Source organism: Oculina patagonica, chromosome 1 (assembly GCF_052425735.1).
Source record: "Oculina patagonica isolate OP01 chromosome 1, crgOcupat, whole genome shotgun sequence".
NCBI lineage: Eukaryota > Metazoa > Cnidaria > Anthozoa > Scleractinia > Oculinidae > Oculina > Oculina patagonica.
Genome location: NC_135758.1, coordinates 9,215,174 through 9,238,108, shown reverse-complemented (window position 1 = coordinate 9,238,108; position 22,935 = coordinate 9,215,174). Strand labels below are relative to the sequence as shown.

Sequence of the window (22,935 nt, the reverse complement as noted above, 5' to 3'; positions counted from 1 at the left end):
AAATTACGGAGAAGTACTACCCAAGGGAAACGAAAACTGGTTCGAGAAATTAGGGGTGAAATTACAGGGAAGTACTATCCAAAAGAAACGAAAATTGGTTCGAGAAATCGGGGGTAAAATTACAGGGAAGTACTATCCAAGGGAAACGAAAACTGGTTCGAGAAAGTGGGAGTTTCGAGAAAACGAGGGATCGAGAAATCGGGATTCTACTGTAACCACAAATTAATGAATGAAGATTACTCAGTGCTCCTAACGTACTGAATACTGTTATGCGGTTCCAAGATTAATTTTTATTAGCCAATTTAGTTTGTTTAATTTTGAAATTTTTGTCGGCGATAATGGCATCGTAACCTCAATCCAACAAAACGTGTGAAAATTGGCCAATGAAAATATCAATTATGACCCACAATATTAAAGCGATTGTAATATATTATTTCACTTGACATGTGCAAATTACCCGGCTTATCTGAAATCGGTGTTGCTAGGATACAAACAAAAAATCCATTGTGTCCATGATATATATGCTAAACAAGCCGAGAAACGTATGACCATAAGAGAAAAAGCTAGCCTCCTATTGAGCTATTGAGCTAGTCTAACGTTGGAAATGTCTCGAAATCCGTGGAAGTACTTTCAAGCACTTTTTTCCGCACGCAGGAGATTTGGCATCCATCCGGGAGAGTAAAATTTACATCAGGAAGGAACTAAACTCACCAGAAAGGAAGGTTACAATTTCACCAGGGAGGGCAAAATGACTTATCCGATCAGATAATTCGCTAGGTCTGTTACAATAATTAATAGACCCCTTAACAAAATAAATATTTAATAAGTAAGTAGGTTTCAGGATTAGTGGAATTTTAAAAAAATATATAATACTAATTAAAATTGGGGTATCTTTTGTTACTCGTGTTGAAACCACGGAACTCCTGACCCGAACTGAAAAAGTCATCTTATCGACTTAGGAGTAAGTACGTAGAGATACAGGAAAACAGTTTCCTTTTGCCTATTACCTACATAGCCTACCAACGTAGTCGGATTTCCGCCAATTGCTACTCAGCTTGGAGGATTTTTGAAGAATTGACACAAAACGTACACCCAACACTAACGAAAGTCTAACAGCGTACTAGATCAGTACACAATGTTTCGTTCAAAGAAAGCCACCACAAGCAACGGATATCTCACAGCACAACTACAATAATAAATAGAAATTACTCCTTGAATGCCATGCGGAAAAAATCAGTTTACGGTTTGCATCATTGTCGCGGCATATTAGAGAAAAAAACATAAAGCAAAGATGTGGTCACTGCATGAAACCTTCCATTTATTCTATCTATTTGCCCACTCCATGTTGACTTCACTTTATCTTGTAAGACCTTGTAAGGTCAATATTTCTAGGACAAGCCAGACTGAGCACTCCGATATTGACAATTACAATATCTGATGGTCAGATTCCTTTTCCCGGACGCTTAATTTTTAGACCGTTTAATTATGAGTTTTTAATAGCAGAATTCTGTATTTAAGAGACAATTGCTTTTCTTATCAGGGATTTGCAAACGGTGGCTTACGGTCAAGTTCACTGAAAAAAAAAAATCAGGGACGGCAGCCGTCTAGATTTCAGTGAAACCTTACACGTACTGTAATCTGGTGTCTGTTTCGTTAACAATTCAAGTGTAAAAATTGTGCTTCTCTAACACAGATCTTTAATACTTAAATAACAAATTGAGGATATAGAAAGCTACAGGTAGTGGACTGAGGATAGTAATTTTGCTAACCAAGAAACCATGTTATTGCTTTATAACTAAATGAATGTTCTGTATTTTGCGAAAGGAATCAAAGGGCTGCACTTTTCAACATTGATTTAAATTTCACGCTTCTCCGGTAAAGCGAAAAACAAACGACTTGTTTGTTAGCGTGATTAGCCACAGTATTAAAACGCAATGTGAACAAAACAAAAATTGGAAATACCGTAGATAAGGTCAAACAGACCTGACCTTCATAAGGCATTCTGCATTCGTCTGCAGACATTTTGGAGAGGTTATCAAAGTCATATTAAAACAACGGAATTATTTCACATAGAAGGAAGGATTTCACACGCTATTTTTCTAGCCAAAATTTTTCTACTAGCAACTTTTGCTGAACAGCTGGTCCAGAAGATGTGTCATTTTAGGGGGCGATCGCCGACTCAATTCTGGATGAATGGAGTGACTGTCAGTATTCTGATGTCCTACTTAATTGACAAAAGTTAAGTATAGTTGTAGTTCGTTTCGTGACCCTGTCTGGAATGCACGCAAACAAAGTAACGAGAAATGTTAATTAACTTGGCAAAACGATGAACGGATTCCCGCAGTAATTTATTGCTGTCCGCGCCACGATCAAGCACGAACTAACTTGGATCACACGCAGGTAAATGCGTTTACTTTTGATGAACTCCTATACACGATAATCTTTTCTTAAGGTTCTAGTTGACAGTTTTGCTCTTAGCCTTGTTATAAACTAACCTCATGCAGGGAGACGACAGACACGTTTGTCGACCACGAATACTTAAACAAACGAGTGCGTTATCAAGAAGCAACTTCAAGACACTAGTTAGAACCAAAGTTTGTGCATACTTCTGTGTTCTGTATGTTATATGCTATTCCTTCTTTACCTCATCTTCCTCTCAGCATTCCTAGCTGTCGCTGCTCGATCCATGACACAGCGTTATGAAATGAAAGTTTCTTCCCCCCCCCTGTCTGTATGAAAGCATTCCTGCCATCGTATAAACATCTTCCGTGAAATGAAAAAGCCGCATTGACAAGACACCATAATCGTTCTGAAGAATATTTGCTGTTTGCTTTAATCTTGATAGAAAGTGCAAAGTGCTTTTCGTCAGCCAATACACTGTGTCGTTTCTGTTTACTCACTGGCCATTTATTTAAGGAGCCTTATACTAACACACATTATATTATAAACATTTAGCCATGTATATGTTATATCACTAATTAAGTTTTATCTCGATTTAACCATTGAAACAGTTTATTTGAAAAACTGCTTAGCTCAATTTACTTAACGTTACGTTAGAAACGAAACATCCGTTGCGATGCAAGTCTCATGAAACTACAGGATAGTCGGCCCACTTATATTCGTGGCTGTGCTAAGTGTTTTTTTCCTCTGTTGATCATAAGTTCTTTTCACTAGTTTCTTATCGATCTGGGTAAAACTTTCTGATAAGGTGTGCGAGCTGGGCCACACACAATTCAAAGATTTGCAGATCTCTCAAACTGTGCTCGATTCAGTGCAAGGTTTTTTAAAGTTGCCGCAAAAGATGCCTGTGGTAAGCTTTATCGTATCACATGCACGCGAACTGCAAGTGACTTAATTATTTTACCACACACTACTAAAGTGAATGGCGTGCAGTGTAACGTTTTTACAACGCAAAACTAAACAACGAAAGAAAAGATCCATTTAATTGTGTCGCAGGGCTGATAGCTCTCGTCATTTTGAAAATCTACCAAAATAACTTAATTGCATGGCGACCATAAGGCGATTTTATTTTTTTAGACGTTCTTTTTTAGATCTTTCAAGAGATAGTAATCAAACGCTTCACTGTGAGGAGATAACGAGTGTAGAATAGCCTCGATTTATCACGATATCGTGGGTGCGAACTTGTTCACGCAAACTGCTTTAATACGAGTCCTCTGCATGAATCCTCCGCCCTGACTTGAAAAGGACATGTAGTGGCATAAGAATTTCATTAAGAAACGTTAAATTCCAGAAAGTATAGATTGATACGAGAAGAAATGTTTTACATGAAAGTATTCAAATTCCGCGATAAAAAATAAAAATAAAAATTGCCGATTTTGCCTCATTTCCTGTCACTAGAATCGGATCAAGAAGAGAGGCGCCTTTCCGTCGAAACTCAGTCTGGTAGCTAGCAGGTTCTTTTAGTGATTTATTTTAACGGCGTTAAACGTTGGGGTTAAGAAAGTCAGCCAATGAGAAGAAGACTATATTAAGTTATTTTAAAATGCTCAAACTTAATGTTAAGTGCATCCCAAGTGGTTTTCCGCCCGATTTATATTGATAACTGATAAACTAATTGCTGTATTTTTAGAGTCCATGGGTAAGCCAACCATTCATGGGTAAGCCAACCATTGACTGATTCCATTTTGAACTCAATGACCTTTGATGGCCAAGGGCTTCCCGTAGTTTCTAGTCTTTTCATTATTGTCATTTATATTTAGTTGAAGAAATGTAGTCAAGTTCTTCTTTTATCAACGAAAACAACAAAGATATCTTTGTTTTACTTCGACTTATGCTCACAAAGTTATTCTGCCAAGTTGTTTAAAACGTTTAACTTAAAAGTTGAGATAGTTAAATAACTGTTTCATAATGAAGAATATCTTTATTCAAAACCAATGTTTGGTTTAGGATACGAATTTCCCTTGTTCATAAATAGACAATTTTACTGCACTTTGACTGAGCACTGTCACATGTCCTACCAAGATAGCCGAAAATGCACTTGACAATGAATACATGGCTGCAAAGCTAAGTTTCTAATTACGCGTGGATTACATTTAAGATTTTTTTTTTTTTGTGATATCGTATGTAGCATCTTATAAGTGACTAGACATACCATAGCTATGCCACACTAGGCCTGATAAACTCAAAAAAAGCACGCTCGTAGGTATTAAAGCGAATTGCGCGGAAAAAGATACACCTGTGATCACGAAGCACAAATTTGCTTTCAAAGTATGTCCCTAAGTGCTACTACAGTTCAGTATTTGTAATCACGCTACCAACAGTCGGCTTTGTAATTTCAGACAAGCGTTCCCTTGAAACGAACCCTGCACATGTCCGTTGCGTGGCCCTTTTCATATGCACCGTTAACTCGTGACATCTGTTATTTCCTGATCAGTCCTTTATCAGCACTGGTAATCATACACCTAAGTTCTTTCTACACCACACTAAATGCTGTTTAATTCTACACGGAAATTACCCGTCTCCGTTTCTTACCCGCCAGCGTGCCCGCTTCGATCGTGCTTGTTTGCTTTTTTTTTGCCGCAGTTTACCTCGCAAAACTCGCTAACAAATGAACGCGTGAAGGTGGTCTTGAAGCAGAATAAAACAATTCAAATCACGTTTTTGTCGATCGACCCTGCTGGCCTTCGCTCTCCATCACGTACTGTGGAAAATCATTTCAATGGAATTCAAAAACAACTTCTTCTACCACAACAAATATGGTCAAATATTGGTCTCACGTCACCTTAATGCGTGACGCAGGTTGGCTATGTTGCTTAATTCTCAAAACTGAGGCGTTAAAAGCAGTTATAAAGAGGTATTAGCAACGTCCCAAGGTGACAATCCCGTTACGTGAGCATGACGTAACAATTGTCTCGTTTTCAGCACGTTTTACTTCTTCTTTCCAACCATGGTCCAAAGCTTGTCGGAAGTCGTTTAATTTCCTGGGAGGTTTGGGGGTTTTGTTTGATTATAAAAGCATTCCGGTCGAACACCTCTGAGTTCAATGTTTACTGGCTACGCATGGCCAACTGAATTACATAGTCGCCCTCTCAAGTGGTTGGTGCTCAAAAGTTGATTGTAGTGAAGAAAAAATCGAGATAACAAATTCCATACGAAGACAAAAACAACATCTGGAGTACAGAAGGAAACACAAAGAAATGAAAGGTATCATAAGTTTGTTATGATATAGCAGCACTCCTGAAATTTACCTGTTTAAAAAGTCAATACGTAAACGAGATAATCAGTTGCTTTGTGTAAAGTATTTTTGTAGAGCCTCAACTTATAAATGTTTTGTCTATTGATGATCGTTAAACGAAAACAATGAAAGCTAAACATCTGAGTAAAAAATGTTCAGTTTCGAATTCTTGTAAGTTCCAATGAAGTTTTCTGTCCAATGCAAGAATGTGCTTCGGTGTCGTCTACACGTCTTTGTGTCACAATGAAAAACAACCAGAGCTACATATACACAAAACCTCCTTCATTGTCCTCAAAACGTTTTATATTCAAGACAGATTAAGACCATTGTAACTTAACTTCTGTTTAGCAGTCAAATGCAAATCGCGGTTTCTGGCTCAATAAACCACTTGAGAGGCAAGGTATAATTTAGTAAAAAACATTCGACTTATTGTCTCAAACTGAATTTGTTGAATTGTTCACTATGCGTTAAGTTAAAAATGGCATTCTCGTGAACAGCTCAAAGCGCTTCTAGCGAGGCCAATGTTTTCTGTTTTCCCACTGTGTTTGGTATTTGCAATAAGAAAGACACTACAAAAGAAATGATCGAACGTTTTCTTTGCCCCCTGTTATGACGTCACGGTGTTTGGCGCATTTCTACTCAAACACAACTCGGGATGAGAGCAAAAGACCCAGCTTATAGGATGAGAGCATTGTTCTCAAGATAACCTGTAATTCTGCCAAAAGATTTAACCCAAACGAACGTCCGAGCTGAGAGTTAGAAGGAAGGCTTCTTCTCTTGGGTTTTGCATAATTCCTGTTGTACAGTAATCGGATTTAATAGCTGATCCTTGAGGCACGCTTCTCTCTTCGCAAGGAATGTTTTGGTATGTAATTTTCCGTCAATCACATGCCATCGAATTGACTTTTGTTGGGTTCGTGAGCAAACTGATCGCATGTAAACGTTTGTCAATCGATTGATGGGAAGACAAATGATTTTAGGATGTCCCACAACACGCAAGAGCTAAGTGCAGTACAAATCATAGAATATCAGTCACACATCGTGCCCGCAAATAATATGACTTTTGTTAAAAAACCGCTATCAAACACGTCAAGTTAAGCTAATGAGCGAGAGCGCTGGAAGAAGTAATTTAATACATACGTCTCAGAAAAGTGACATTTACTGATCAAACGAAATCTCATTTAGGTCACGTTTTCAACGATGACCCAGTGTTTATTCGCCTTTGGTCAGGAAATGATTAGCTAATGAAGGTATTGTCTGTTACTGTTCAAACAGAGCTCATCGCTTCCAATTCCAAGATGGATTTTACTTCGACTATCGCTGCAAAGAACATTAGCAATGTAACAGCAACAGCGCCACCGCCGGCACCTGTATTCGTGGTGTACGATCCACTATGGGCCATTATTCTTCGCTGGACTATAGGATGCATCATAGTTCTTGTGGGTAAGTAAATTAAAATTGACGAGTTATTGCTTTTGGCGTTTTGCCGTCATCCATCCGAATAAGTTTATTTCAAAGAGTTACCAATATACTTTCATCACTTTGGGCACTTTCTCTCTTCTTAAACACAGATTTGATTTGGTTCACTGTCACATCCAGAATGCAGATGAGTCGAATAACGTTTAAGGGCTAATTAAAAGCAAACAATTTAAACTACACGATTTTTAGTTCCGTGTGGGCACGAGGGAAGCCCACAGCAAATCCTTTCCTACTTTATACGTCCAACGGAGTTTCAGGTGGGATTGGCTAAATTGAATAAACCAGTAAGCCGATCAATTTGGATTTTTGTTCATCTGTGGTTTGAGAAATGGTGCTAAGCTGTTAAGCTATCCGATTGAGGTCTATTTATTCGACCGTGAGCATCACATAAAGTAGGCAAAAGACAATCGCGAGATCCTCTTCAGTTTTCCCTCTGAAATGCGAAAAGTAGTCATTTGAATGATATGAAAATTCTAATCTGAGAAATTTTATCTAAATAACAAATTTTAATAGGGTCAAACAATTAGTTAGCTTCGTCCAGGAGTTCGGTTAGTCAGTTGGGAAGCAGTGCAAAGAAAGGCGTGTGGAAAATAGGCGAAGGGTAACTTTTATTTGCACTGTCAATACCAGTTTTCTGACAGTTCAAATGTCTTAACTTCTTTCTCTTCCGTGGACATGATTTGAATTTTATTTCCACTGCCCAGCGTGAACAGCGATTAGCTGTTTAAACAAAGGAAATGTCACAGAAGTAGAATAGAGTCGCTCGGCACGGCATACTAAACAAAAACTCGTCCTAATTGGTGCTCACGCATAGATCTGATAAATAAGTGGTAAATTAAAATACAAAGTTTCCTTGTTTATAATTTTTCATGGGTGTATAATTTGATAAGCTTTGTAGGAGAGTTGTCCGCCTTGGTCTTTGGGACGTCGTTATAAAGCAATACCGCATTCCAATCGCTCCATCACTGACTTTGTCAGCTTTTTAAAACGTGATAATTAAGTACTAACTGTGATGAAAGCATTGACACTGCCACAAAGGGAAACTGAAAGTGAGTGAAATTCAGGAAGACAAGAGACACTGCTATGTTAATTTACAAAATAAAACGGTGTTTTCATATCTCAAAGTGTATTCAAAGTTGTGAATTTGACGTTGCCATTTAACCTTGGTTCTTCTATGACCCTTGAAATTGTTGACAAAATGCAAATTGTTTCTCAAGTAAATTTATAGATATACTAATGACCAACTACTGTTAAAATAGTTTCCACATATCATTGTTGAACATAAATTAGAGAAATCACACGTAGTCAGTTCGTAAATCAAACTTCTATCATTTTTGTGTAACTTAGTTTTTACGGATCTGTTATTAAAAACAAAAAGCGCAGAAAGAAAAACAATGTCTGCGTGATGCCAGACCATTAGTAAACGAGGTGTTGAATGCTAATCAATTCACTTTGTTTAAACTACAAATATTTTGTTAATCGATTTACTTTGTTTAAACTACAAATATTTGTTTTCCAAAAATATAGCTGTCAGATGGGAACATTTAAGTGTTACGGGAAATGATAAAAATAGGGATGTACTAGGAAGTTCATAGCACAGATGTTTTCTAGTGCAAACAATTGGAAATTAAAACATGCAATTAGGAATAACTAAACTCGCATCTATGGTTATGGATACTGAGTAACGACTACTTAAGATTCAAAAGTTATACGTTATAAATAAGACAAAAAGTATACAGTTTTAGCGTCGAGTTAAAACACTGTCATTTCATCATACAGTAGTCGCGAAGCGACTGTGTATGAAACATAAAATATTTTATCGCAAAGTAATTCAAGGTTTTCTTATTTTTGATAAAATAGAACTATTTCAATTCGAATGATTTATCTGATAAAACGCACACTGTATTAATTAAAACTGGATCAAGAAAAGATGTCAATGGGCTTGTTAAAAAAATATAATAATCATTGAGTCTTAGATGTTTAGGATGTTAACATTTTCCCGACTGGATGTATTGGTCAAGTAGAGTATTTCTTCATTGGAATCACGAGTTGCAATGTAAATTCAGTTTTCTTTTGTTTGTTTGCTTCTTGTTTAGTGCGAATGTAGTTACAGGTAACATTATACAATCTAATAATTGGTTTTCTTCACCAGCGAGGAAGGGGAACTGAGTTCCAATATTTTGAGTTCTAGACTGATGTATATGTTTTTTGTTTTCTCTTTTCCTACTCAGGATCTGTTGGTAACGTCATGGTTTGCGCTGTAGTGTATAGAAACCAAAGAATGCAAACTGCCATGAACTTGTTTCTTGTGAACTTGGCAGTGTGGGATATTCTGGTGTGCTTGTTCAACATTCCTTTCACATTGATTTACAATCAGTTGAAGTCCTGGCCTTTTGGAATCTTCTGGTGCAAGACAATGCCGAGTGAGTAATATAAGTAAAATAGAATTAGTGAAGTCGTAAAATTAAATGCAGTCGATTACTGAATTTCCAGAAATGAACTTGTAGGGAAGGGTGGGATGGAGCCGGAGGGTGGGTGGGGGTGGGGAACGCAATATACATTTTACCGGAATTTTAAGAATTTACCAGCAACACCGAGCTTTCTTAATGAGAGCTAAACAGTGAGTACTGGTGTGTTTTTCAAGAAAACGTATTCCTATCTAATGCATTTTTATCTCTACAACAAGTAAATACCGATGTTCCGCATGCTTGCACTCACTGATAAACAGGTCAATACGGCGACATTCCTTCTTAAAAGAGTGATAACAAAAGGCGTTCCTTAAATAAATGTAATATATAGCTACTTGCGGTCTCTTTTAAGAGCACGATAACCAGTAACTGTTCATTTCGTAAAGTGTTCTCGAAAATGGCAATGAGACGGTCGAATCATGCTTTGGGTTAGGTTTTCTTATTGTGGTATTAAAGTGCCTCAATTTTTCGGATAAAGACACAGACTAAAGGTCGTGTTTGTTGACACTGCGCGCCTCTTGCACTCTCATTTGTGTATATTATCATTTGTTATGGCAGTTATTTACCAGACTGAAATCTTATCAGTCAACAACAGACCACATTCATAAGCTGGTCATAACTGTCAAAGAGCTTACTTGACTACGCTTATATCCTGGTCTATAATGTTCTTATCGTCTGACAATTTTTATATTGCATTCGTTGCCATGCTGATACAAATCGTATAATTATTTTTACTGCAATATAAAGTGTTCCGAAAAAAAAAATTAATAAGTAACTGAGTACCAAGAATAAGATTATTCCAAGAAACTGTTAATATTAAAAATAGAAACAAATTTTAAAAAAAATCCGGATAGAGGATTAAATAAACAGGCATAAACCTTTTTATCTGACTGTGGGAAATAACAAAAATCATGCTTTGCAGACAAATACCAAACATTTCATTCTGACAAACGTTTAGTTAATAATCAATGTCGAGATTTCTTCAACATTTAACATTTTTTCACGAATATTTTAGTTTAAATCAGCGTATAAATTTTGTCAACATGATTTCTTTGTTAAGATGAGGTGAATTCAGTTACAGCACGAAATCAGATATGAGTGCTGCTCCACTAACAACACAAAATCAATCTTGAGTTAAAGTTAACTTCGAGTAGCTCGCCTTAATCCATCTTAATCTTCTCACATCTTAACCAATCTTTTTTTTCTCTTTTTCTTTTTTTATCTAACTTGGCTACTTTTTTTGAGTATCTTGAGCTCTGTTACCAAGGGTTTATGTATTTTTGTACATAGACGTAGATAAGCAAAAAAGCGCAATTAAGATCACCGTTTCCGAGTTAAGGTCCTAAGTACACACTCAATGCGGATCAATTTAGGTTTCTGGGGAAACTGCTCACCTACCCCTCCCCAAACCTAACATTTTGCCCAAAGCGATAAGTAAGGGTTAATGTTAGGTTTGGGAGGGGTAGGTGAGCAACACATTGTAAAGAAAAAAAAATCGACAACGTAAATTTACATATAACGCAAAATAAAGGCACGGAGAATACCGACGTAAAAGAAATAATGACAATTGCATTGTAATAATTCACGATTTGATAATCCTTCCCTTTCTCGTCATCTATCTGTTTAACAATGTATCGCCATTGCAAGAGGAAATTACATATTGATTACAGGGCTTAAGAGTGAATGTATGTCCCGAGTGGGGGGGGGGGGGGGGGGCTATACGGGGAGGCTCCGCCCGAAAGGAGCACCTTTTTTAGGCTTCAGGTATATATACTAGTTATGCAACGCTTTCGAGTGGTATACTATGGAATATCCCACGAGTCACTTGTATTTTTTCGGTATACACACGAGCCTTTAGGCGAGTGTGTATACCAAGAAAATACAAGTGACAAGTGGGATATTCCATAGTATACCACGAGAAAGTGTTGTGTAACTATTTTATACCATGCCATAGAAAATACGCTTACTAAATTTCGTCGAGAATAAGATCGCAGCGCACGATGGGAATGTTGAGTTGAATACCGTCGAATATACAACGGCTTTTCTGAATTCTGATTGGCTATATTTTCTATGGCATGGTATAAAAAAGGGTAGGGATTTCACAAGTTGAGGTATACAAAGGGGTTCGGAATCCGTGGTTTAAGTCTATGCCATGTCTTTCAGATATATGAAAGGGGTACCTTTTTCCAGTAAAAGGTATAAAACGTTTTTGAGTATCCCCCACGGGGTATGTCCTTGGGGATTTTTAACCTCATCTTCGAGGACAATGGTGTTTATCAGTTAAGCTAGTTTTGTTCATCGAGTTTTCTCTTTGTTTAGCCTTGCAGGTAATGAATCTCAGCGCATCCACTGGTTCGCTGGTAGCCATCACCATTGAACGTTACCGTGCAATCTGTCTCCCGTTCACACCACCGCTATCAAAATTTCAAGCCAAGCTTGCAATAGCGGTCGTTTCAATGACCTCCTTCCTGGTGGCCTTGCCAGAAGTGGGGGCTTACACGCTTGCACCACCATTCGGGTGCGTGGAAATCTTCCCAACGCCAACACTAAGAAAAGCATACTCGCTTCTTCTGTTCCTGGCCTGCTATCTGCTGCCTTTGTTATTTATTGCCCCAGCTTATACGAGGATGATATTCAAACTGTGGAAGAATGATCGAGATGAAAATTGTCCAGGCAGCGGTGTGTCAGAGGACCCCAAAAACCACAAAAGGAAACGGAACGTTCTCAAGATGATGGTCATTGTTGTGTTGTGCTATGCGATTTGTATGATGCCTACGTATGCCATGTTCTTGTGGCTGGACTTTGGCCTAACAGGTAATTTATATTGTTATGGTAATACCAGTCTCCCTTAGGTTTTGGAGGACAACAAAAACAACAACAACAACCTTTACTTGCCCTTCCATTGTTCCACCCGCTTTCAGCGTTACGTGCATAGCGGCTTTCTATCGATATCCATCTTTCGACTTGCTAATCAAACACTGTATTTAGAGGTTGTAGAATCCATTTCGGCGCTATGATGTTTGGAAGACCCTGAGTGCTTTGGGACGAATTTTATAGTTTCTTAAATTTCCCGCCGAAATCAGACTCTAATTTGTCATTCATAGCATTGTAATGACAAAAATGATGTGTAAAAAAACAGAGCTTTTTAACGTTTTTCTTGCATTTTGTTTTCTAGGAGATCCGCCGTTTTACTTCTTTACACTACTCAGCTTTACACAGGTGGTTAATTTCTTCAATAGTTGCATAAACCCCATCATTTACTGGTGCCTTAGTGAGCAGTTCTCCAAAGGATTCAAGAAAATTTTGCAGTGCAATAGATTCAACTCATGGACCAGACAACATTCGTCCACGTCCTCATCTGAGCCAAATGTACAGTCTACTATTAATCATCACACTGTACCGACAAAAGTATGACGTGACAGGACGTGATTGCATGACACTGTGTAGGGCGTACGGCCCTGGGCGAAGATGGTTGTCTTATGAGCTAAACGCAAACGTTGAAGAAAGGCGACGATAATATTTTGTAGTGTTTACGTTGCAGTTTTTGAAGGAGTCTGAAACATACCATAGACAGGGTTGTCCTGGGCGAGCATCATATCAGAAAGAGTATGTTATTAAAGTGACAGGATGTAACACAGTCACACAACGCTGACAAGTCCGGGAACAACCTAAATAGCTTTTGATAGCTGAACGTTGCCGAACGGTTTGCAAAGTTTCAATAATGTTTTACAGTTAGTGCAGGACGTGGAATGATAAAAATGGCAGTTACATGCTTCCTGAGTCAATGGAAGCACGACATGTACTTTTTGGATTTACACCACAATGCCCGGTGAAAGTAAAGCTTGGGTATGCTGTGATCCAAAGACATAAGATTTTCACAAGAAACATTTTAATGCTGGGCACATCATATTTCAGAACACTGGTCCGATCCTGCGGAGTGGACGGACCGATATAAAACCGTGAACAAATAACTATTTACGTACAACATCCATCGAAAGCCAGCAAAAAGCATAAAATGGTAGCTAGAGAATTTGGGACAGTAAGCCAAATTATATGTTGATTACTACTGTAGTATACATGCCAAAATTAAATAATGCATCCTGTTAAACATTTTTCTTAAAATTAAATAATGCATCCTGTTAAACATTTTTCTTAAAATTAAATAATGCATCCTGTTAAACATTTTTCTTATTAAGGTAAAAAAAAAAGAAAATCCCTTTAATAAGGTTTTAACATCAAGAGAGGTATTAGAACCGAATAAGTCTGTAATGATCTAAACGGAGAAAACGAAAACCTAGGAATGCAAAAAGAAGCCTAGCTTTCAACAAGATAATAATTTCCTGTACAGATGCCGCGAATAGTGCACTTTAATGCATACTGTTTGTATATAGACGCAGTTAAACTGAATGCCTGGTTATTTTAAGCTATTGACTTAGTTTTACGGAAAATGTTGTCAAGTAGAGACAAAGCCTTGTATATATTTAGTGTCTCATCAAATAAATAACAATGAACTATTTTATCCTCAAAAGTTGATCATTTTCATTTTCGTGTGTTAAAACAAAAGGAAGAAATAATTGCACAACAAATCAATCATAAGGAAACTCAGAAAAAAATTCTGAGCACCAGATGGGATTAGAACCCACGACCCTCCGTGTTCTAGAACGGATGCTCTAACCACTTAGATTCCTTATGGTTGATTCGTTGTGCAATTATTTCTTATTTGTGATCTATTTATTTCTATCAGTAAAACAAATGGGTTGTGAAAATTACTATACGAGCTAAAAACTGGTAGATTTTACCCTGGAAGGCTCTCCAGTATGAAAGGAATAGATGCTCTCCTGAAGAAGACCAATCTACGCGTGGCTCAAGCTTTCTTTGTTTTGACTCCAAAAAGATACCATTATATTTTTCATGCCTAATAATTTTGGCCGCCAACACAACATAACGGACTTTGTTTTAATTTATTCACGTGCAGCCCTAAACTAGAAAAGCTATTTGCCAGCTTCGTGCAAAGAGGATGATCCTAGCACAAGGATCATCCTCCTTTCATGTAAAATGGAATGATCCTAGTGCTAGGATCATCCTAGTACTAGGATCATTTGAGCGCCATATGTTTTGAGCTTTCAGTTTACATGTGAATGGTTGCATTTGGCCCTAACGCTAGGATCATCCTAGCGCTAGGATGATCCTATCTGGGATGAGGGATGATCCTAGCGTTAGGATGATCCTAGCGTTAGGGCCAAATGCAACCATTCGCATGTAAACTGAAAGATCAAAACATATGGCGCTCGGATGATCCTAGCACTAGGATCATTCCATTTTACATGAAAGGAGGATGATCCTTGTGCTAGGATCATCCTCTTTCCATGTAAATGGGCCCTTTTAGTTCACCCGGCGAGCAGAGCCACTTTTAGCTTCCCTAAGGTTGAAATTTGGGAAGTAGTCAAGTATACCAACAAATATATCAACGAAAATGAAAGGGTTCCTGGCTTATTTTTATTGACATTTTTTTCATTTGCGTTTGATCGATAAAACAGATTTCCAAGTTTTAAATATGTTGAATTTGCAATCAATCAGATTTTTGTTATATACAAACCGTTTCAACTGATATTTTTGTCAAGCTTTTTCAAAACGGCGAACGAAACTTTCGATCTTTTCCGAAATGTGCAAATATATTTGCAGTACTGGAAGCTGAAGTAACTTGCAACCTTGTATAAAATAATTATGTTGAAAACTCCATGCACATTTCGAGAGAACCGAAAACAACTACAGTGTAAAACTTGAGACAAGACTGAACTACTTTTTGCGAGAAAGCTTTATTAATAATCCTTTGAGCGGTTTTCCTTGTTTATTGCTTTGGAAACTGTTCACTCAAAAAGCAGCTAGTTAGTGAATACGAAAAAAATTCAACTGATCGACAATTTGGAGCGAATTAAGAAACGCAAGTAAAAATCTTACAAAAAATTTTCGCCGCGCCGCGGCAAAAAAGTAAATATAAAATTATAAAACCCTTCTTAACGAAAATTGAGTACGAAAATTTCTATTATTTACTTACCATTGGTTTGTGTTTCATCTTTGCTTTTATTCTCCCGTTCATAGCGCCGACTTCTTTGAATTTCTGTAAGTTTCGCTTCCCTGTAGTTTCTGCAAGTATGGTGGATCTACCAAGAAGATTTGACAAACTATGATCAAAGTTAGCGAGTTGTTTGGTTAAAAGAATAATTTCTTTGTGCAGAAGTTACCTCAATGATCCAATCGTCTGCTAGGATCGAAGTTAGAGAAAGAAAAAACGAAATTAACAAGGCTTGAAGCAAACTTCACTCACAGAAGTAATCACAGCTTGCTACTCATAAGAAAGTCAACATGTTTACTGAAATTCCTCGCGGTTGTCAAGCGACAATTCATGACATCATCATGGCACGCATGATAACAATGAGCCTTTGCGGGTGAAGAACGCGGATTGGGGGATCATTTGAAACTTCCCACATCCCGTTCCTTTTACTTTTGGATATCTCCCGTCTTCGTGCTGTTTGCAACATATTATGTTATGTTACGAAATTCTTCCCAATTTCACTTGGTTTTCATCAGCTTAAGAATCCGACTTACCGCTTTTTTCTTCTCCCTTCCCGCTCCCCTGTCCTAGCCCCTCCTCCCCCCAATAACAACAACACTTTCATGCGACAATGGTGTTATTGGTGCGAGGAGCAGATTTAGGTAAAAGAAAACTGCAAACCTGAGGATCGTACGTGTAAACAAAGCTGTAATATGATCAAAATCTCTTACTTTCTATTGCTGGATGTGTGAAGTGTGAAGAAAAGACAGTACAGCAAACCCTTATCGATCCCTAGCCTGTTCCAAGCATTCGGTTAGTGATAGAGTTAGACCTCTTTAGCTAAGCATATAAATAGGCCATTTCCGAGTTACCCTTTGCCTGTTTCAAATTGAGGCTACGCGCGAAATCATTCATATGAAAATGAGTTTCACCAACGGGTCCATTTTAATGCAAATCAAACTCATCACATTTTCATTTGCAAAGGGTATCTTGGAAATGGCCTATTGCCCATTTCAGATCATGTGATGCTCTCCAGAAAATTGTTCCTTTGTCCGTCTGGAAATTATTTATTAATTTCCACGAAAATCAGAATTTACTTGAATTTGAAGGACACAATTTTTAAGGGTAGCATCACATGGTCTGAGATGGAACAACAAACAAACAAAGCTAAAGAGGTCTTTTAGACCACAGACTTTCATATCAACTGATCATGGATGACGGTTTTCTTAACAAACACAACGTAATGATTATGTACACTTTTTCATCATATATAATTTTTTATTGATTTATTTCAACCCCTTCAATCAATATTTATTGTATAATCACCAAGAAATTTAAATAAAATAAAATTACAAACATCAATGGCGCTCTAGATAAAAAATATGTTACAACTTCATCAACAACAACACTAGAAAAAATTATAATAGTTAATTATTAAAAAAAATCCTAATGTGTCAAAGAATGTATTTTTGTTTACATGTATCTTTGAAAACTTGGGAAAAAATGATATCAAATTATGCATTGAAATGGAATAAAAAAATTACAAGTTAATATTAATGAAATGATGCAAGAAAAGCAAACGAGTTTAACATGAGATAAAAAGTAAACAATGTGCTAGTCAAGTTGATAAAACTCCTTAGTAATTTGGTAATTATTTCCTGAAATCAATAAAAATAAATAGATCTACATGCATGTACAATGTAAAGCTACATAAAACATCTTCGACTATACTATATAATACTAACTAAAGTACTTTTTGGTTTTTAATAGTTACTGCTTTTGCGGGTTTTTTGCTTTGTTATCTCTCCCACACCCCAACCCCACCCACCCCAGAAATTTTTTTGCCCAACCCCACCCCCCTCCAAAACAAATAAAACGGTCCAAAACTGGAGGAGGGGGGATTTTTATCCTACCATTGCAACCATATGACAGGACCGATTGTTTAAATTATGTACAACATATATATATTATACTTTTAACACATAGCAAATCTACATGAATATAAAGCTGATGAGTAAGTTGCAACAACTACAAGTCACATCAAAAGCCATACAAGTACACTTAAATAGTAGCGAAGCGCACAAGTGACGTCACGACTCAGACAAGACTCAGACAAACAAACAGAAATGGTGGACGATTTTCCTAATAGACCAATTTCCTAAAACCCTTTCATACAAGGAAAACTTCGCCTAGATTTCTTCTATTTCTCTCAAAACACGATTATGTTTTCTGACCTTCATTCATTTGCATTCTAGTTTTGGACCTTGCATGCTTCACTATTATCATATTTTTTTGTTCTCCATTAATATTAGTTTTTTTTGTTTGAATAAGCAGCCTGAACACAGCACGTTTTTTAAAGAACGTGATACATGGCACACCTATCAGCTGGGATTAGGGTCAAGCAGAAGTCATATTTTGTTTGGCATGCATCACTGCACAAATCCCACAAATTACCCAGAAAAACAATTTGCCACACTTTCCAAACAAACAAACAAAACATAAAAATCAAGCTAATCTTGAATGAAACGCAATGGTAAGACTAGTGTTTCAAGAATTTTGTAAAATAATTTATAACTTTATGAAAACATGCCAGACAACTATGATCATGTGACCACCAGTGACCATGTTTTTCTTTGTTACAAATTTAAATTACATGTATAATGTGACTTATAAATAAGAAATTCTCCTCTAAAAACATGAAATAAAACTTTATGTGCTGTAAAAATGCCAGCAAGCAATGTTATTTTTCACAAACTTCCATGTTGCAAAAATAATTATACATACGTACACAGTGGAAACCCAATTTCTTGATCAATCCACGATTTCTCAGTTTTTTATCTGACTTTCCCTGAATTTGCAATTCTGCAAACCAATTTTCATTTCTCTTTAGAAACAGTTCAAGAAATCGGGATTCCAATGTATTTGCAAAAATACACAAATCTGAACAAAAACTGAAAACATGAGACTATAAATTATATTAACTTGTTTCTGTTAATCCTTGAATTGCTAGGTTCCTGTCATTAATCAAGTACTGCTCTCCACAGTTAAATCAACATGTTATTGAACAGTGTAAGTTTTTTTTTTCTCTCTACATGTACAATGTATGATGCAGAATTTATGTACTATGACTTTTTTTTTGCTTTCAAATGCTGCGCTAAAAATAGCTCAAGGCTAGTGCCCATCATCCAAAAGCATAAGCAGCCCTGAAATCCCATGAGTCTTCTTGCCCCAGGGGGGTACTTCGGCTTTTAATTGACAGGGATGATCGAAGGATGTTTTTAAGTTTGAAATTTTCGATTCCGTGATTTTTTTGGGTTGGAAAATTTGGCAAGTATTTTTTTGGGTGACTTGATTTGAATAGGGGATTTTTTTGGGTATTAAAAACAAAATAAAGTGCCTTGGTGCGGCCTTGGGGTATTTATGGTATGATGAAAAAAAAAAAAAACACAAGCGTTCGATTTTTTTATGATTTTCTTTGTGTTATATTATTGCCCCTCCTGGTAATTTTGGGATAATTTGACAAGGGATTTTTTGGGGGGTTATTTTTTGGTCCAGGGATTTTTTGGGTAATGTTGGACGACTTAGGGATTTTTTTGGGGTCCTGAGTTTTGCCTCCATTCAATCATTCCCGTCATTTACAAGCCGGAGTACCCCCCCCCCCCCCCCCCCCGGGCTTCTTGTCTCACAAGGGTCATGGGTTAATGGTCAAGGACCAGTTGGTTTCTAGTGATAACCAAATTAATTAGTCATACTTGTAAAGAAGAAACTCCTTCATTATATTTGATACTGGTAGCTTTGCTATATCTGGAAGACGTTTGGCACCTAGTGCCTCCCGAATGACAAAACGACAAGAGTCTTGTAAGCTTCTTGGATTTTCTAAAGAAAAAAAAAGATAAAAAATATTAGAAAATTACCATTAACACTTTTTTATAAAACCTCATTTGGAAGGGTAACAGACAGAAGAACATTCCAGGTTTGAAAACCTTGCTAAACCACCAATCAGGGTCTTACACTGTACAACTAGTGAAAAAAACTTGCAGTCCCAGCAGCTATCATAATGTTAAATACACGTAGCCTATTATAAAAGGTGATTCAAAACATTAAAAGCAATTTACCGTATTTTCTCGATTAAACGCCGGACCCCAATTAAACGCCGGCCTCGTATAAATGCCGGGTCAAAATTGCTAGTTTTTAAATAAACGCCGGGGGTGTTTGTTCGAGGTCCCGGCGTTTATTTGAGGTCAAGTTAACAAGTAAATATATTCTGTTTGTTATAAATCTTGATTGCAACATAAACTATTCAATCCGTAATAATGCACCTTTGGGAAATAATCATCTCTGGATACCCAGGGACAGTTTCTCGGAGCAGAACAAAGAAAAAAAATTGCCTCGCCTTGACAAACTGCCCCTTGGTCTCGAAGATCGGTAACAATTAATTAATCTGAAAAATTGACAAAAATTGCAGTCCGTTTATAAACGCCGGGCCTCGATTAAACGCCGGCTTTAAATAAATTCCGAGTTCACCAAGCCAAGTTTGAAATAAACGCCGGGGCGTTTAATTGAGAAAATACGGTATATATATATAAAAAAAAAACAAACAATGCATCGGATAATAGCAAGTTCATTCTTTTGAGCCATATCGTGATTACGATTATTGACAAATGGACATACACCTACAATATAATGTACAATGTAAAGGTCATTGAAGTTAAAGGAACTTGCTGTACATGTAGGTATCTAACATCAAAGATACCAGCATTGGTTTTTCGGTGCTTTTCCAATACAGTACATAATAACTTACAAATTATACTTTTTAAAAAAAAATACTGAACATTTTTTTTTAATTTTGATTGTTCATAATAAGTATATAATGAGAGCGCTTTCCAGATGTAAAAAGGTATTATTACTCATATGACATGTACATGTACATGTTACATGTACATGTATTAAGGCAGATTTTTGGTTTCATTTTATTGCAGTTTTCAGTGAAATGTGAACTCTGAAATTCAAAATCCAACAAAGGATTGCATTTTTCGCTGCTGTCAGTCACAATTATGGCGACAGCTAACAAACCGTGAAAAACAGAAACAAACAAAGTGGATCGAAATCTACCAATCACAACGGAAAGACTTGACCTTTTGACCTGATTGCAGTGAGCTTCTGTTTCCCGAGAGGTCCACTAAGATGATTGACGTCAGCAAAAAGCGTACATGTAAATCTTTGGTTTACGGTTGAATTTCAGAGTTTGCATTTCACAGAACACCCCAATAATATGTGGACATTTCATTTGCCTGTTTTCAGCAGACTGTAAATTGACTACCCCAGTTGAAAGGAAAAAAATACAGTTCAGTATACAGTTGTTTGTTATTTGTTGTGGTTGGTTGCATGCAAAACAGAGTCAACATCTATTCCCTCTGTTCAAGACAAAATAATCTTTTGTGGAGTATTGATGTTTTTGATTTACAATATTTTTATAAGAAAAAAATTCACATACTCCCGGTGCAATTTAGGATTTATGAATTATTGCAGTTGCCTAAAGGCCCATGCAATTTTGAGAAGTTTTAAATCTATGGCCGTAACCAGACCTTTGCCATAGACGAGGCAAGATCTTGCAAATTAGTTCTGGGGGCATGCCTTCCAGAAAATTTTGAAATCTAGAATCTCGAAACTCTTTTCAACTGTTCAACTGGGGATTATTTTCCCAACAAAACATATTTTGTTTTTAATTTTGGGTAAATACATGTACATGTAACTAGACGAGACAAGTGCCTCGTCTTGCCTCTTGCTACATGTACTGTAGTACGAAAAACCCGCCAACACCAGAGCTTGCAAATTCCACTGTTCAGGACCGCAGCAGGCCAAAGAACATTTACATACTGAGCTGTAAACCTTTGGAACAGCCTTGATATTGAAATCAAAAACGTTAACTCTCTGTACTCTTTTAAATCAAAGCTTAGGGATCATCTTCTTTTAAACTTTTAATCATTATTTTATTTAGTTTTCAATTTTATTTGTAAATATTAGTGTTAAGTAGATTTACTTTTATTGTAAAATATAGTTTCTGAAAAGCCTTTTGGGGAGATTACTATTAAAGTTCTATTATTACTATTATTATTAGTTACAACGCTGAAAGCATTACTCATTCTAGTAAATCGTGAATTGTACTCATGCTCATGTAATATTCTATACATAAACAAATTATCAGGGAAATGATTATGAAAAAAACATATAGTCATCCCTGAAAATTTGTTTAGCGTACACTTACTTGATACATTGATGAGAAAATCCAGACAGCCTTTGTCTGCTGTGTTTACATTGTACATCATCCTTGCTATCGCCAAAGGCGTGAGTCCTTCATCGTTAAAAACATTTATATCAGCGCCAAATTTATACAGCAAACGTGCCAAAGGTTCGCTGTTTCTCAACGCTGCTAAATGGAGAGGTGTCTGGCCATCTTCGGGCCTTTTGATGCTCGTAAGAGCGCCGTGTTCAACCAGCATTCGAACACAATTAACGTTTCCTTTTATAACGGCATAGCGAAGTGGGAATCCGAATTGGACATCGATGTTAGCTCCCCAGTTTAATAAAACCCGAATCGAACTTGTTCTTTCCCGAATGATGGCTAGTTGGAGAGCCGTCGTGCCTTTGTCGCTTAAAGCGTCCACGTAGCCTTTGGATTCTAGAAGAAGCTCTACAAATGAATCTCTACCGTAGTGTGCTGCAACATGAAGTGGCGTCCAGCCATCTTCGCTTCTCGCATCGACAAGCTTTTCTTTGTCTAATCCCTTGAAATCTAATAACAATTTAGCGATTCTTGTTCGTCCGTGCATCGCGGCATAATGTAAAGCGGTGAAGCCTCCCACGAAATCTCGCGCAAATGCGTCCCCTCCTTTCTCCAGGAGCACTCTGAGAGCACGCTCTTTCCCTCTACTGGCCGCTAGATGCAACAGAGTCCAGCCGTTTCCGTCCATTTGATTAGCGGACGCACCATCTTTGATGAGATCGCGTACAAGTTTCACATTGCCGCTAGCAACAGCCTCTCTCAGTCGCAAAGTTATTGGATTTTCCATTGTCCTCTCCCTTCTCCTCGGCCGCTTCCGTAGCATTATGAATAACTAAGAAAGCTGTAACATATTGATCAATGTCTAAACAAGCAATATCTTCTATTTCATTGTCAACAACACATTCGAAAGTTCGACGCCATACTTCCTTCCCAAAATACTGCGCAGATGTACACAATA

The 22,935-nt window shown here is 37.2% G+C and overlaps 3 protein-coding genes across 11 annotated transcripts in view; 1 reads left to right on the top strand and 2 right to left on the bottom strand.

Moving 5' to 3' along the window:
• Positions 1–14,164, top strand: part of LOC144654669 (neuropeptide FF receptor 1-like) — a 41,210-nt gene extending 27,046 nt beyond the window's left edge. For 4 of the 8 annotated variants that reach the window (XM_078514888.1, XM_078514896.1, XM_078514902.1 and 1 more), the window contains 4 exons: positions 6,971–7,138; positions 9,406–9,597; positions 11,962–12,456; positions 12,818–14,164. In XM_078514888.1, the coding sequence (XP_078371014.1) occupies positions 6,994–7,138; positions 9,406–9,597; positions 11,962–12,456; positions 12,818–13,056 (1,071 nt within the window). In that variant the 5' untranslated portion in view covers positions 6,971–6,993 and the 3' untranslated portion in view covers positions 13,057–14,164. The other 4 variants (XM_078514929.1, XM_078514879.1, XM_078514919.1 and 1 more) reach the window with 4 other exon arrangements.
• LOC144654855 (ras-related protein Rap-2b-like) overlaps positions 1–16,040 on the bottom strand; it is a 47,867-nt gene extending 31,827 nt beyond the window's left edge. Inside the window, exons 1-2 of one of the 2 annotated variants that reach the window (XM_078515082.1) lie at positions 15,885–16,040; positions 15,698–15,803 (exon numbers count right to left, since the gene is read on the bottom strand). The gene's annotated coding sequence lies outside the window, so the exon portion shown is untranslated. The remainder of the gene's footprint in view (positions 1–15,697; positions 15,804–15,884) is intronic. The other variant, XM_078515091.1, reaches the window with a different exon arrangement.
• Positions 16,041–16,951: 911 nt separating this feature from the next.
• On the bottom strand, positions 16,952–22,908 carry LOC144654740 (ankyrin repeat and SOCS box protein 7-like). The gene is made up of 2 exons (XM_078514975.1): positions 21,960–22,908; positions 16,952–19,570 (listed from the first exon to the last, which is right to left on the bottom strand). The coding sequence occupies exons 1-2, from the start codon at positions 22,798–22,800 to the stop codon at positions 19,437–19,439; spliced, it is 975 nt and encodes a 324-aa protein (XP_078371101.1). The 5' UTR covers positions 22,801–22,908; the 3' UTR covers positions 16,952–19,436.
• Positions 22,909–22,935: the final 27 nt, after the last annotated feature.